General features: G+C 34.2%; 1 protein-coding gene across 4 annotated transcripts in view; it reads right to left on the reverse strand.

Annotated features, from left to right (window-relative positions):
• The window catches only part of BBS9 (Bardet-Biedl syndrome 9), a 291,982-nt gene that overhangs the window by 224,178 nt on the left and 55,503 nt on the right, over positions 1–12,301 (reverse strand). For all 4 annotated transcript variants that reach the window (XM_048299201.1, XM_048299191.1, XM_048299181.1 and 1 more), the window contains exons 11-16: positions 11,364–11,440; positions 9,168–9,221; positions 7,227–7,329; positions 6,353–6,457; positions 4,437–4,451; positions 846–986 (exon numbers count right to left, since the gene is read on the reverse strand). In XM_048299201.1, coding sequence (XP_048155158.1) covers positions 846–986; positions 4,437–4,451; positions 6,353–6,457; positions 7,227–7,329; positions 9,168–9,221; positions 11,364–11,440 — 495 coding nt within the window. The remainder of the gene's footprint in view (positions 1–845; positions 987–4,436; positions 4,452–6,352; positions 6,458–7,226; positions 7,330–9,167; positions 9,222–11,363; positions 11,441–12,301) is intronic.

Raw genomic sequence — 12,301 nt, forward strand, 5'->3', positions numbered from 1 at the left:
ATCTCTAGATAACATTTTTCTACACTTTTGAGTTATATACATTATATTTTATTTAATATCAGCAACCAGCACTCTGTTTGCCAGTGCACAGTAACATGATATCAATTTCCTGCATGGAAACATTTTGTGTAATGCATCCTTAATTTTTATTTGTTTGCTTATGATTACAACATATTGTACCACAGAGTATTCCTGTGGTAACTTCCACCTCCTCTGCTCAAATTATGAGCACATAATTACAGCAAAAATTATTTTCATAACATTACACTTTATAGTACTCAATTTCATTCTTCTTTTTCCAGTCCTAAGTGGAACTGAACTTCTCCTTCATGCTATTTTAATATAATGCTGAATAGAGAACACAGTTTGGGTTTGCATGTCAAAAAATAACACTATGTTCAAGTCCTCTTTTTGGTCCAAGAAGGCTACTGAAATTATTAAATATGATCAGGTTTAGACCAACATATCAAATACTCCACAAGTCATCCTCCAAAGTAACTGTATCCCTTACATACAGCATTTACGCACTTCTGCTTTGCCCTGCCCAGCTTTTTTTTAAATGAATGCCCATGTTTTCCCCATTACAATACTGCTTAAGTTATTTTATGTAAAATTATTGTCTGCATACATAAAATTTAGATCTATACCATATAAAGAAATCTTCAGTTTTACCAGAGGCAGGTATACTACTCCAGGTGTATTATTATTGAAATACTATGCCATCATTTCTTTCAAAACACATTTTTTAATATACTAACATGAGCTTTTTTAATTACCTCATTACTTCACATGGACATACAATTCCTGTTGGGAGCTTCTAACACATTTCATATTTAAAAACCTACCAGGAAAAATGGTGACAAAACTGATAGGAGGTTTGTTGGTGTCAATAGTTAGCTTGTGGTTTGCTGCTTTTGAAGGTTGGGCTGGAAAGCAAATTAACTTCAAAGGCAGACTGAAGTTACACTGTGCAACTCTCGGTATTCCTAAAATGAAAGAACACAGATTCATTTTTCATTTCCACATTTGGAATGCAAGATACTTCATGCCACTGTCCTCAAAGAGGTATAACAAGATATTTAATGTGATTAAGGAATGCATGAAAACCACAATGACATAAAATTCTAATTTTTTTTAAGATTTCCACCTAAAATATCCTTAAATTTGAATACTTCCATTTACCTTCTAAAGTGACCACTTGTATATGCATGGGAAAGCAAGAGTTATTAACAAAACTACTGCATACTGTATTTACACTAATTAACATGCAATGAAGATTAGTTTTATTTAATGCTCTAGACAAACAATATCACTTTAACATAAACAACAGCTGTGTGATTACTCCCAATGCTTCAAATACAGAATTGAAGCATCAACACTTTCATCAGGAATGTCACAAACTAAATGCTTTTTATGAGCATATTTACTATTTTTTTATATACTCTTAGATAACATCTATGCAACCTTCATATTATCAGTCCGAGGTTTGTGGTTTAGAAAAAGAATGTATCCAATAGAGGTCATTATCCAAATGTATATTAAATTCTATCTTTCAGCTTATTGCATCATAATAAAACAGAACTGTTGAACAAACTGGCTCCTGCCCTGAGTATTGGGATCTATGATCACAAGCAATTTCATCAGAATGGTGCAGGAGAAAAGAAGAAGGTTTAACACACATTTAGAAAACACATTTGAATGTGTCAAAAATTTTCTCAGATATAAATATTGTTTAAAATTGCTGGCATGTCAGCAATTGCCTGGTATGTTCTATGCAAAATGCAAATGTGCTCATTGCTATGAAATACAGAGTACTTGCTCTTTTGAGCAGACAGATTAGGGGGGTTTTAAGGACAATTTTTTTGCTGAAGCAGCTACAGGAAAACCTTGTTTAACAAAACAGACTTTTAGAAACAATAAATTAAGTTACTGTCAAAAAAGTCATGAAACTGATAGCTACCCAGAGGCATATAAAGAAAGTATAAAAATTGAGCTCAAACATTCAATAGCCATCCAAGCAACCTTTTTTGCTAGTAATTTTGTTTGCTTGCTCTCAGATCTCTTCCAGTGAAAAAATTACTTCTAAGACTCATCTCAGGGAAAAAATGCTACCCTAAGGCACAGATTCTTCCCTGTTAATTCACTAGCTGTTTTGGCTGGCTGATAATGCTTCCAAGTAACTATTCTGTAGCAGCTTGTAAAATATAAAATCAGAGAAAAGTGAGCAGAAAATTCATTCAAGTCATTTCAACATTAGGGTATCTCCAGGTTCCAAGGAAAATTCCTGAAGGAATACTTGAAAATAAACCCAGGATCTTTCAGTATCGTTAATTCAACTGTATCTTCATCATCAGATGGGAAAAGTAAAATTTTTCTTGATGACAACGTAACACAAACATCTCAGTACTGAACTTAGATATGGAGACTTATCAACAGGAAAAAAAATTAGGGTTGCAAAAGTAGGCAAAAATATTCTGATATATTTTTATATTTATTTTTATATTTTTATACTTAAGACATTTTTCTTGTTGCTTCAGCTTTTTCTACATAGTCTATTGTCAGTCTGCCTCATCATAAACATAGCTTTTCAATATTTCAGACAAGGGTCAAATCAAAACTAAATCAAGTATTTTCTAGCTTTTGGAGGAGACTGGGGAAATTTCTAGACAATTAATCCAAAACAACTACATCTAAGAAAAACAAACAAAAAAGGCCAAAAAAATTTATCACTACAGTGAAAACTCTTCCTGGGAAATGTTTCAGAGTATTTCAGAATTTTAAGTGGTAGTAAGGAAACATAAAGCAGTAGCCATGTGTGGGAGTCAGAACTTCCTCAACCTGTTGATGTTACGTCTAGCAACACATCTCACTTCATTCAGAGTTGTGATACTTTGCGTGATACACAATTTTAATACTGTAATAAAAAAAAAAAAGTGGAAATAAAAATTTGGATTCTCCTCTTATCTGAAACAAAACAGATGATGTCTAACATATCTCATAAGGTACTAGTATTTAAAGGCATACTATGCACTTACCTGATAAAAGTAATAAAACAGTCACAAGCCCTGTGGATACTATTTCATTTCCAAATTCTTCATGCATTCATTCAATCATATTTGAAATATTAATGTGCATGACAAAAAGTATTAAAACTCAGAACTCCCAATTTAGGATGTTAAATATTCAGGGAATTCATATTTCTTCCAGTATTGATGACCCTGAATTTACATAGTCCAGTGCACCCCATAGTAACCCAAAAAGATCTTGTCAAAGGTAATTCTACAAAGTTTACTGTGCTTGGCAATATCCTCCTCAGCATAAGGTTTTCATCTTGTTTAGGTATTTCTTAAAATAAAAACCCAATCTTTATTTTTAGAATGGTATTCTTTCAAACTATATACACTTATTTTTATATAGTTTATTGATAATTATTTTTTTTAATTACTTCGTGTAGCAGAAACGTGCCACAGGTTAATAGTTATTCTTGCCAAGAGCAGTATCTTATCGAGACAGTTCAAGCATCTATTTCCTGTAAAACACCTCAAAGCCTGCTGAAATATCTGGCAACCAGAAAAGGAAGGGAACCCTTAACAGTTATCTATATGCTAATTTTTACTCCACCTAGTAAGTGCGAAAGAACATAAGTATTGAAAAATAAGACTCAAATATACATACATCTATAACTTCTGTTTCAGAAAACTGCAAAACTGAAAACTCCCTTCCAGTTGATCTCTAAATCTAGGACAATCAACTTTTTTACCTTTCCAAAACGTGAAGTAAAGTGTACTTTAAATATTTATTTTCAAAAGTTCATAAAATACCTTCTACGAGCACTGCACCTTTTCAACACACTGCAAAACTATTCTTCTCTCTTTTTAGTCTACATACACATAAGCTAATTTTCCAGTCTTGTTTGGTCTCTTAATTGTACATTTTCCAAGAATTGTATCTACCACAATCTCAACTAAGTTTTGTACTGCTGGTATTCTCAGACAGAAAACAGTCTTTTAGCCTTGAATAAGATGTTTCCAATAGGAATTGGAATGAAGAGATGTTGTGACATCATTCTCAGAGCTACTCAGCCCAAACTGCATAAATGCTGAATAGCTGTTTCGGTTGCACCAAAGATATAATTTAGCCACCTAACTGCTAAAACTGGGAGAAAAACAGATATAAGAAAGAATATTTCCAATCTCAATGTACAAGGAACTTAATACTTTGCAAAACTCCCATGTTACATGTGAGAAAGTGCAATATGCTTCACGAAGAAATGTCCTTACGATCTTCTTTTCTCTATATCCACACCTTCATAGCAACAAACAAAGAATAATAAGATCTTATAGAAATAATAGGCAAAATAACAGCTCCCTTCCAAATCTGTTTTATTCAGCATACACTGCCACTCATAAAATTTTGCATTTTTCGCATTCACTCACCTTCAGGATTGAGCTCTGCCATATGACCAGCAACAGGACAAAAGGGAAAAAAAAAAAATACAAGATATTACTCAGATTTAAAAAAACAGGAAATGTAACAGGGTTTTAAGAACTTAAGCCACATTTGTTAAGTAGACAATACATAAAGACATAAAACTAGCCAAAAAAAAGACATGAGACCACATTCATCAATAGTGCAACCCCATCCAAGTGACTGACTCATTAAGCTTCAGCTGTATGAATCCCACAGAGATAGACTGAAAAGTGATTTGGCCACAAATATGGACATCTTAAAAAACTGAAGAGGAAACAGTCTCTGTTCAGATAAAATGAAGTCACAAAAGCACTTAAAGTTTGTTTACTAGTCTATTATACTTAAGGATTTGACTGCCAAGTAACACTAGTATTTGTATGTAATTCCACAGAATTATCTCAGATGAATAATTTAAATAAATATGAAAAAAATTAGCAGATCCTAGCCCTAACCCAAATTATGTTCCTTTACTTCTTCCAAATCCAACCACCAAAGATAGTTTTTAAAATTTATTTTTCATTTTCTATAATTCTGTTAGATGTCATGTCTGCTTGTTCTTTTTTTTTTATTGCATATAAACCCTCAAACACACTCAAGATGCAAGGTTTTCTTACTTCCCTAATCAAAAGGCCTGCAAAATGCAACTTAATATCTAAACTACAAGTGCAAGTTTTATTAGTATTACCTGAAAGAAATAACACATTCATTTTATGGTCTTACAAAGAGAAATTACAGAAACAAGACCAGCAAAAGAAAAAAAAAAAACCACCAAGCTTTCAAAATCAGAGGATCCAAGACATTCACTAGTGTGCTACCTATTCAGCCATACCACAAAACCTGGCTAAGGCCACATCACAAATTTGGACAGTTATGAATGCACAGCATCTCATTCACAAGGAATACACATTATTTTTCTAGAAATAAACATTTCAGCCATCGCAAAGCCTAGACTACCATCATAAGCACAATGTTTCAAGTGTGAAGTGATACGAACAAAATGCTAACATAAAAGTGCTGATATAGGATAAGGTACTCAAGATCACCACCTTTCACAGAAGCCCTAAGTTCACATGCACTTCTTTGATGCCAATCTACTCCATTTGTGCTGGCACAGCTCTGTCTTTGCACAGTGAACCAAATCAGCAAATCCGGCTGAGAAACAACTGGTGACTGTGTGACCACAACAGGGGAGGAGGTGCAGGAGCAAAGCCAAGCAATAAGAGGTAAAGAATTTAACTAGTTTATGCAGCATTTAACATGGAAGCCCTGCCTACATAGAGCTTCTCAGTAGCTTGACACATTCACAAGAGTGTGTGTAGAACACTAAGTTAATCGATCTTTGGTCACGGATAACAGGAAAAATTTACATATTCTATCACTAGGACATTAAAACATTATAAAATAATGCCTTGGTTTCTATTTCTTTGGGTTAGTTTATTTGTTCAGAATGAGTATGCTCATCTGTTAAAAAGGAAGTGAGGAATAATCACTCCCAGTGCTTATTCAGATCTCATTCTCTGTGGGGAGGCATTATCGTCACATTGGTTGGCAAACCTGAAGGGTGAATAGTCACAAAGATGTAATCAACTTCTCACTCCAAGAGGTGGTCCCTTAAGGAGCAGAACAGAAGCAAATTGATAGGACAGAGTGAGAAAGCTGTTACAGCTGTTTCCCGAGAAATAAGCTCATGATTTTACCTCTCTAAGACCAATTACATAGGTTGATACAACACAAAACATTAACTAAAACTGAAGATTAGACAAACATTATTTCTTTAATTACTACTGCCTCCAGTATATTTCAAAAGAACATTTATAAGAAATACATAAGGAAAAAGGCCTCAAAAAAAAGGCAAATCACTTTCAAGTCTCCAGTGGCTTACCTGTTGGTATATTATATGAAACCATACAAGTTCCTTCTAGCTCTGATGGACAACAATTCTCCTTCAAAAAGACAGACAGGACCACAGTTTCAGATGAATCTGGTTCTAAAAATAATACAAAATTAAATCAAGTAATAGCAGCATCCAAATGAAAGCAACAGATTTTCTAGCACTTTGGTAATTATTCTACTAAATTATGATAGTTTCCATTAGTTCACCTTTATCAAATCACTGTATGTGGTTTTTTTTTAATCCTTCATTTCTAAAAGGCAAACTAGGGCCTCAAAGCATATTGAAGCATAACCTATAAAACAATTCAGCACACTAAACATGGATAATATAACTGAAGCAGCAGGCACACTTGTCTGATCTTCAGCTCCACATAGTCTTAAAGGCAATCCCACCTGCAGTCTTACCAACGGAGTTAGAAAAAGGCTAGGATCCCTAAATGCTCTTTCCCTAAGCTGAGAACAGATTCTAGACTGACCGCCAGCAGACAAACTTACTGTGCCTGTTTGTAGATCAAGACTGCCATTTGTACACAGACAGAAATGTCAGCAAAACAAAACAACCCAGCAGAAGTACTGCAGAACAATTGGGGCGTTTTTTGCCTCCATCATGAGGCTGCCACCCTGCCTCCCTTCACCTGTCACACATCATACCACAACCAAGGAAACAGCTCCATTCGTTTCTACTTCATCTTCCTCCACCAAGCAGTGTCTAGAAGCTGTGGAGTGCAGGCAAGGCAAATTTGTAATTGCTTTAACTGCTGTGTATCTGCAACAATGCACTCACTGGAAGCTGGACTATATCTTTTCCAACCTCAGAAAAAGTAATAGAATACAACAGCTGTGATGATACTGCCATAATTTACCTAAATCACCAAAGACAAACTGGTCACAGGTCACTGCTAAGGGAGCTTGCACACACACTGCCAGGCTTGGCTTCTGCGCAGTCACTCTGCTCTGGATTGTTATCTAGATCAAGAGACATACAGAAGTATTTAAAGAAAGCAACTAACTAATCTCTACAGCAGAAAAAAAAAAAAAAGTCCATAACCAACAGAAAGATGCAAAAAATCTGAAAAGACCACTGAAGCAACAATGCTTAAGAACTTAAAATTTCAACTTCAAAACCCCAATATTTTCATTTTACAATACCCATTTACTCACATCCAATAATGATATACAGTAACTTGAAGATTACAAAAACCTGAGGGGATTTCTCATGTTCTTTGTCATTTTAACCCAAGACAAAGTAAAGCTAAAGAATTAATTGAAGGGTTAATACCATGCAAGTGGCATGAGCATTCATTCTAACACAAACAAATATAAAATTCTGCATTTTTTAGATGACTATAGCAGAAAAAAAACCCAAGAAGAATAAAATCGAAGATAACCAAAGAAATCACTTCCTTTAACTGCAAACAGCAATGCATAGTCTTCTGAACAACTTCAAGTTTTATTTGATTTTTTTACTGCACACAAAATAAGGAAATCAATATACAGGGTACTCAGCACAACAGCTCCAGACACTGAGAGCTCAGCTAAACATAAAGAGTGGTCCTCATTGCTTCTATTGGACACAGTTATTTCACTGCAAAACCAATGGATATCAAAACTGTGTCCCTAACTCATAGCTAAAATGAAAGTATCATGGTGACTGAGATCTGAATATGGTCTGCATAGACAGAGACCATATATCTAATATCATCTATTTTGCATTGCTGCCCTACCAAGGAGCTCACTACAGCCAGGTTAAATCAGTTTAGAATACTATTACTCATAAAATTACTCAAGTCTTAGGAGCTTTGACTACTTTAACATAATTAACATCAACATTGATTTAGGTTTAACAATACACCAGTTATAGGAACTTATCACATAAAAAGATTCTAGAAAATATTGAATGCATGGTAACTCCCACATTTACTATTTTTGTTTCACTAAAAGGTACAGGATGCATAAACAAGAAAACAGAATGGGTAATTAATAGTCTTCCCACCAAAAATCTTATGAAATACATAAATATATAGTTTATTTGATAAAATTATCACTGACTTTATCAGAATAATGGTTTTATCCTGTATCATTTTTAGCACTTAAAAATGCAGGGAAAGATGTTGGACCAAGTAAACCACACTAGTTTGAGGGGATCTGGTTCAAACATCAGCTTTTTCACTCAAGACAGAAAGAAAACTTGTAAGGCTCTCAAAAAGGAGACTCCACTGATATTCTTAGAAGATCATCCTAAAGTCAGAAATAAAAATTATTATCCTTTTTAGGCAATATTGAGGAAAACCTACACTTGCACACGCAAACGCACACTTTCTTTACAATCAGTTACAGGCACCAGGTCTCATGACAAACTGAAATTTTCTAGTTAGATTTTCCTAGTTTTCTTTTTAAATAGCTAAAGCTATGTAAGTCTTTTTACAAAAGAAAGTCTATTTCTGTTTATTGACAACTAAAAAGGCAGCTGAAGATTATAAACTTCCCACTTGAGTAACCAAACATTTATTGCTGTTGGAAAAAATATTCTCATGACATCAAAAACTACTTCATTCCATCCGAATAATGTTTCTGTGTCTGCTTATTGGTAAGCCTATCAAAAATAAAACTGCAATCACTTTCCGACTGGAGCAGAAGGCTTGCTAGAATGGCACCTTGTCATACTAAGGAGAAAAAAATTAAGTATATATTGCATTTCAAACTTCACTCATTTTCATGTTCTAAGTGAAACACACAGAAAGTGACAGGCTTGTTACAATTTGCCACCACTATTCAAATGCTGCTGTTTGAGTTAGGCACAGTACCTTTACTGTGACTGATGGTACTGCCCCTGCTTTTACCTCACTGTCAATGGCTTGCTGTGGAGAAAAAGATGAAAACAGAGTAAATTCAATGTTCCACATGAATGAGAAAACACAATAAAAGCAATATTACTTTCCTACCATCAACTTGGTAAATACAGAATTAACATTAAAGGACTTATCATTCCTATGACAGATTAAAATACACAAAATAAATTTCTGAGTTCCTTCTGAAAATGTAAAGTCTCTGTTTGAAATTGCCTGCAAAAAGGATAGCAAAAGGTCATGAATGTTGTATATATAAGAAACTAATACACTCTGATGTATATATGAATATTTGAAACTGTTTTGTTTGGCACACTACTTTTCACTGTATATTTATTCAAATTCTGGAAATACCTTCTGCCATTCAGTAGGCAAAGGTAACTTCCAATCTGCCAATATATTACATACACAGTATAGCATGTACTATAAAATCATCACACACTATCTTATAATCAGAAATACACCTGAAACTTCAAAAGAAAATTCTAGCAGGCACTTTGATACTCCTGCTAATTTCTATTGCAGTAGGCAATTCCTTCTACTTCAAAATTTATCTTGACCTTGTGGTCTATTTTTAATTTTATTTTATGCTTATATTTCATTTTGAAACAGGTCAGTCAGTACAGTTACAGAAAATGTTCCCATTTAAACTCTTATAAAGAAACATTTCTCTCACTTCTGCTATAATGCCAAATTACTGACTTGAACTTACACCTTCTCATTATAAAAGAGTAAATTAAAAACAATATAAGGGCCAAAGTTCCTAAGAAGTCAGGAAGATAATAGGCTCTCGGGGTTCTAGAAGTAGGACTTGCATTTGTACATTGTGCACCTTTTTCAGCTAAAAAAAGACAGATACTGTCATACTGGCTTGTCATGCTCTCTGGCAACAAGTGGTTGATCGTGAAACAATAGAAGGGGTATAAAGATATAGAACCCTTATCATATTCAGCTTTCAGAAATCACCTGGATTTCCTGGATAAGAGGCCACACACAAGAGGTGGTGTTAAATAACAGAATGGTCCTCCACTTGCTTATCTAATCAATATGTCTATATCCTCTTTGCTTTTATCACACACATCGCAATTTCAATCTTTTCACAAGTGCAGGAGTAGCATCGGAAATCCTGTCGTTTCCAAGGTAACTGCAGAAGCCCTAAAATCGTTCCTACACTTGCTTATTGATCCTTCCCCACAAAGTATCTTACCAGATTTTTCTTTCCTAGGCATCTACTGAAAGAACCCACAGAAAAGCCGACCACACAGGAAACTAAGATACATGGGCAGATAAAGATTCAAGACTGTGGTTTGATTGATAGACTGAGTTACTTACATATGAAAGAGACCAGTTGCATCTGGAAGGTTGAGCAAATGAGCACAGCAGCATTAGAGCATTCTGTGAACCTAACAGTTCTAAGTGTTGTGAGAGATTATTGCAGCTAGCCAAGACCATGTCACACTGTTCTTTTTCCAACAGACAAGTGCTAGGACACTAGCACACATTTTAGAGAGGTCCATTTATCAAAGAATAATATCCTTGTGTATTTTTTAAACAGTAAGTAGCTGTGGAAAATCAGTTTTCCAGAAATTAGTGGCCAGAAATGGCTAATAATAGATGCCCTAGTATGTTCTGAAATGTTTGAAGAGTCTTAAAAGACAATATAAGCTCTCCCAAATCTTAATTTGAATAATTTTTGTAAACTACATACATATACAACATGAATAAACTAATTAGGCTGCAACACCAAAGAATATTGAATGACAGCTTGGAGAAAGATTATTTCTTACAATGCAGCTTGAGTGGTTTGAGTATTCTGTCTTTGAAAGCTCCGAGGGTTCTTCTACTGTTTCCCCCAATGTTAACAACTGCTCACCAGTACAACTTCTCACCACTACAAAGTTAATCCAGATCCTAAGTTCTTGTTCACTTATGTTTGCTCAGCCAAGAATCTAAAGGTCCCCAGACAGAAGATAAATAATTTTAGTAATTCTAGTTAAAATCTTTAATAAAAGTGGGTTCTAATTGATATAAAACTAAGGGCCATGAAGCTCAATCCCACAAATATAAATAGTAATCACTATGCATGATCAATCGTTATTTACTCATGTGAAACCAATGTTCTCAGAGTAATTTCCTTTTTTAACAGGTACATACAGATTCTTCATCCAAATCAGGTGAAACTTCTGCAGTGACAGTTACATCTCTCTGTTTTTCAGATTCAGGCAAAACATCTGGAAGAAAAAGAAAAAAGCAAAAGCAAATCAGTTCTCCTTTAAGAAACATTCAACTATATTTCTAAAAATAATACAATTTCAACATCATCAAATCTCAAAGTTACATATCTACATCTACTAGTATAAAGAAAAAATAGCAATGCATATGATTTTGGAAACTTCCAAAGAAGCTTCACGATTTCTACAGACAGCTTAAACCTGGATCTCATTCTGAGTTTCTGATTTACATATGAAAAAGGATTTAGATGCATTCTGTAACAAGATTTTACACATAATATCCATGATCTTCAGAGACTGTAAGGTATTTTTAAACTTTTGTCCTCGCATGTATATGCCAATATACTTATGATGAATAACTACCTCCAAAATAACACACCCCACATCTCATGGCACTTTCATCTAAATAATTTGATAGGGAGTATGTTAAACAAAGAAAGATTCTCAAACAGTCTAATCTTCAGCACATTTCTCTGCATTAGGAGGTATATCAAAGTTTTATGTATAGACCATTACATGTGGCTTGATTAAAATGTGTTACCAGATGATTCCCAGGACTATCAACATGCAAGGCAAAGAATGCTACAAACTCACTGATATTCATGATACAAAACCTTATGCAGATTCACACATGCAAAAAAAAAGTTATACAAATTAAAGCCTTAGAAACCATGAGGAATTACATAACCTTCTCTTAATAGTCTGGAAGTACAGTGCTAGGCTATTTGCATTTTTCTGAAAAGCACTTCTGTTTTCTAACATACTAAATGTATCGGAAAATGAAAAATCTGAACAGGAAATACATAGTTCCTAAAGTAACAACGAGTAAAGAGTTGATGTAAAGGGACAATTAACATACCA

Source organism: Corvus hawaiiensis, chromosome 1, assembly GCF_020740725.1.
Source record: "Corvus hawaiiensis isolate bCorHaw1 chromosome 1, bCorHaw1.pri.cur, whole genome shotgun sequence".
NCBI classification, from domain to species: Eukaryota; Metazoa; Chordata; class Aves; order Passeriformes; family Corvidae; genus Corvus; species Corvus hawaiiensis.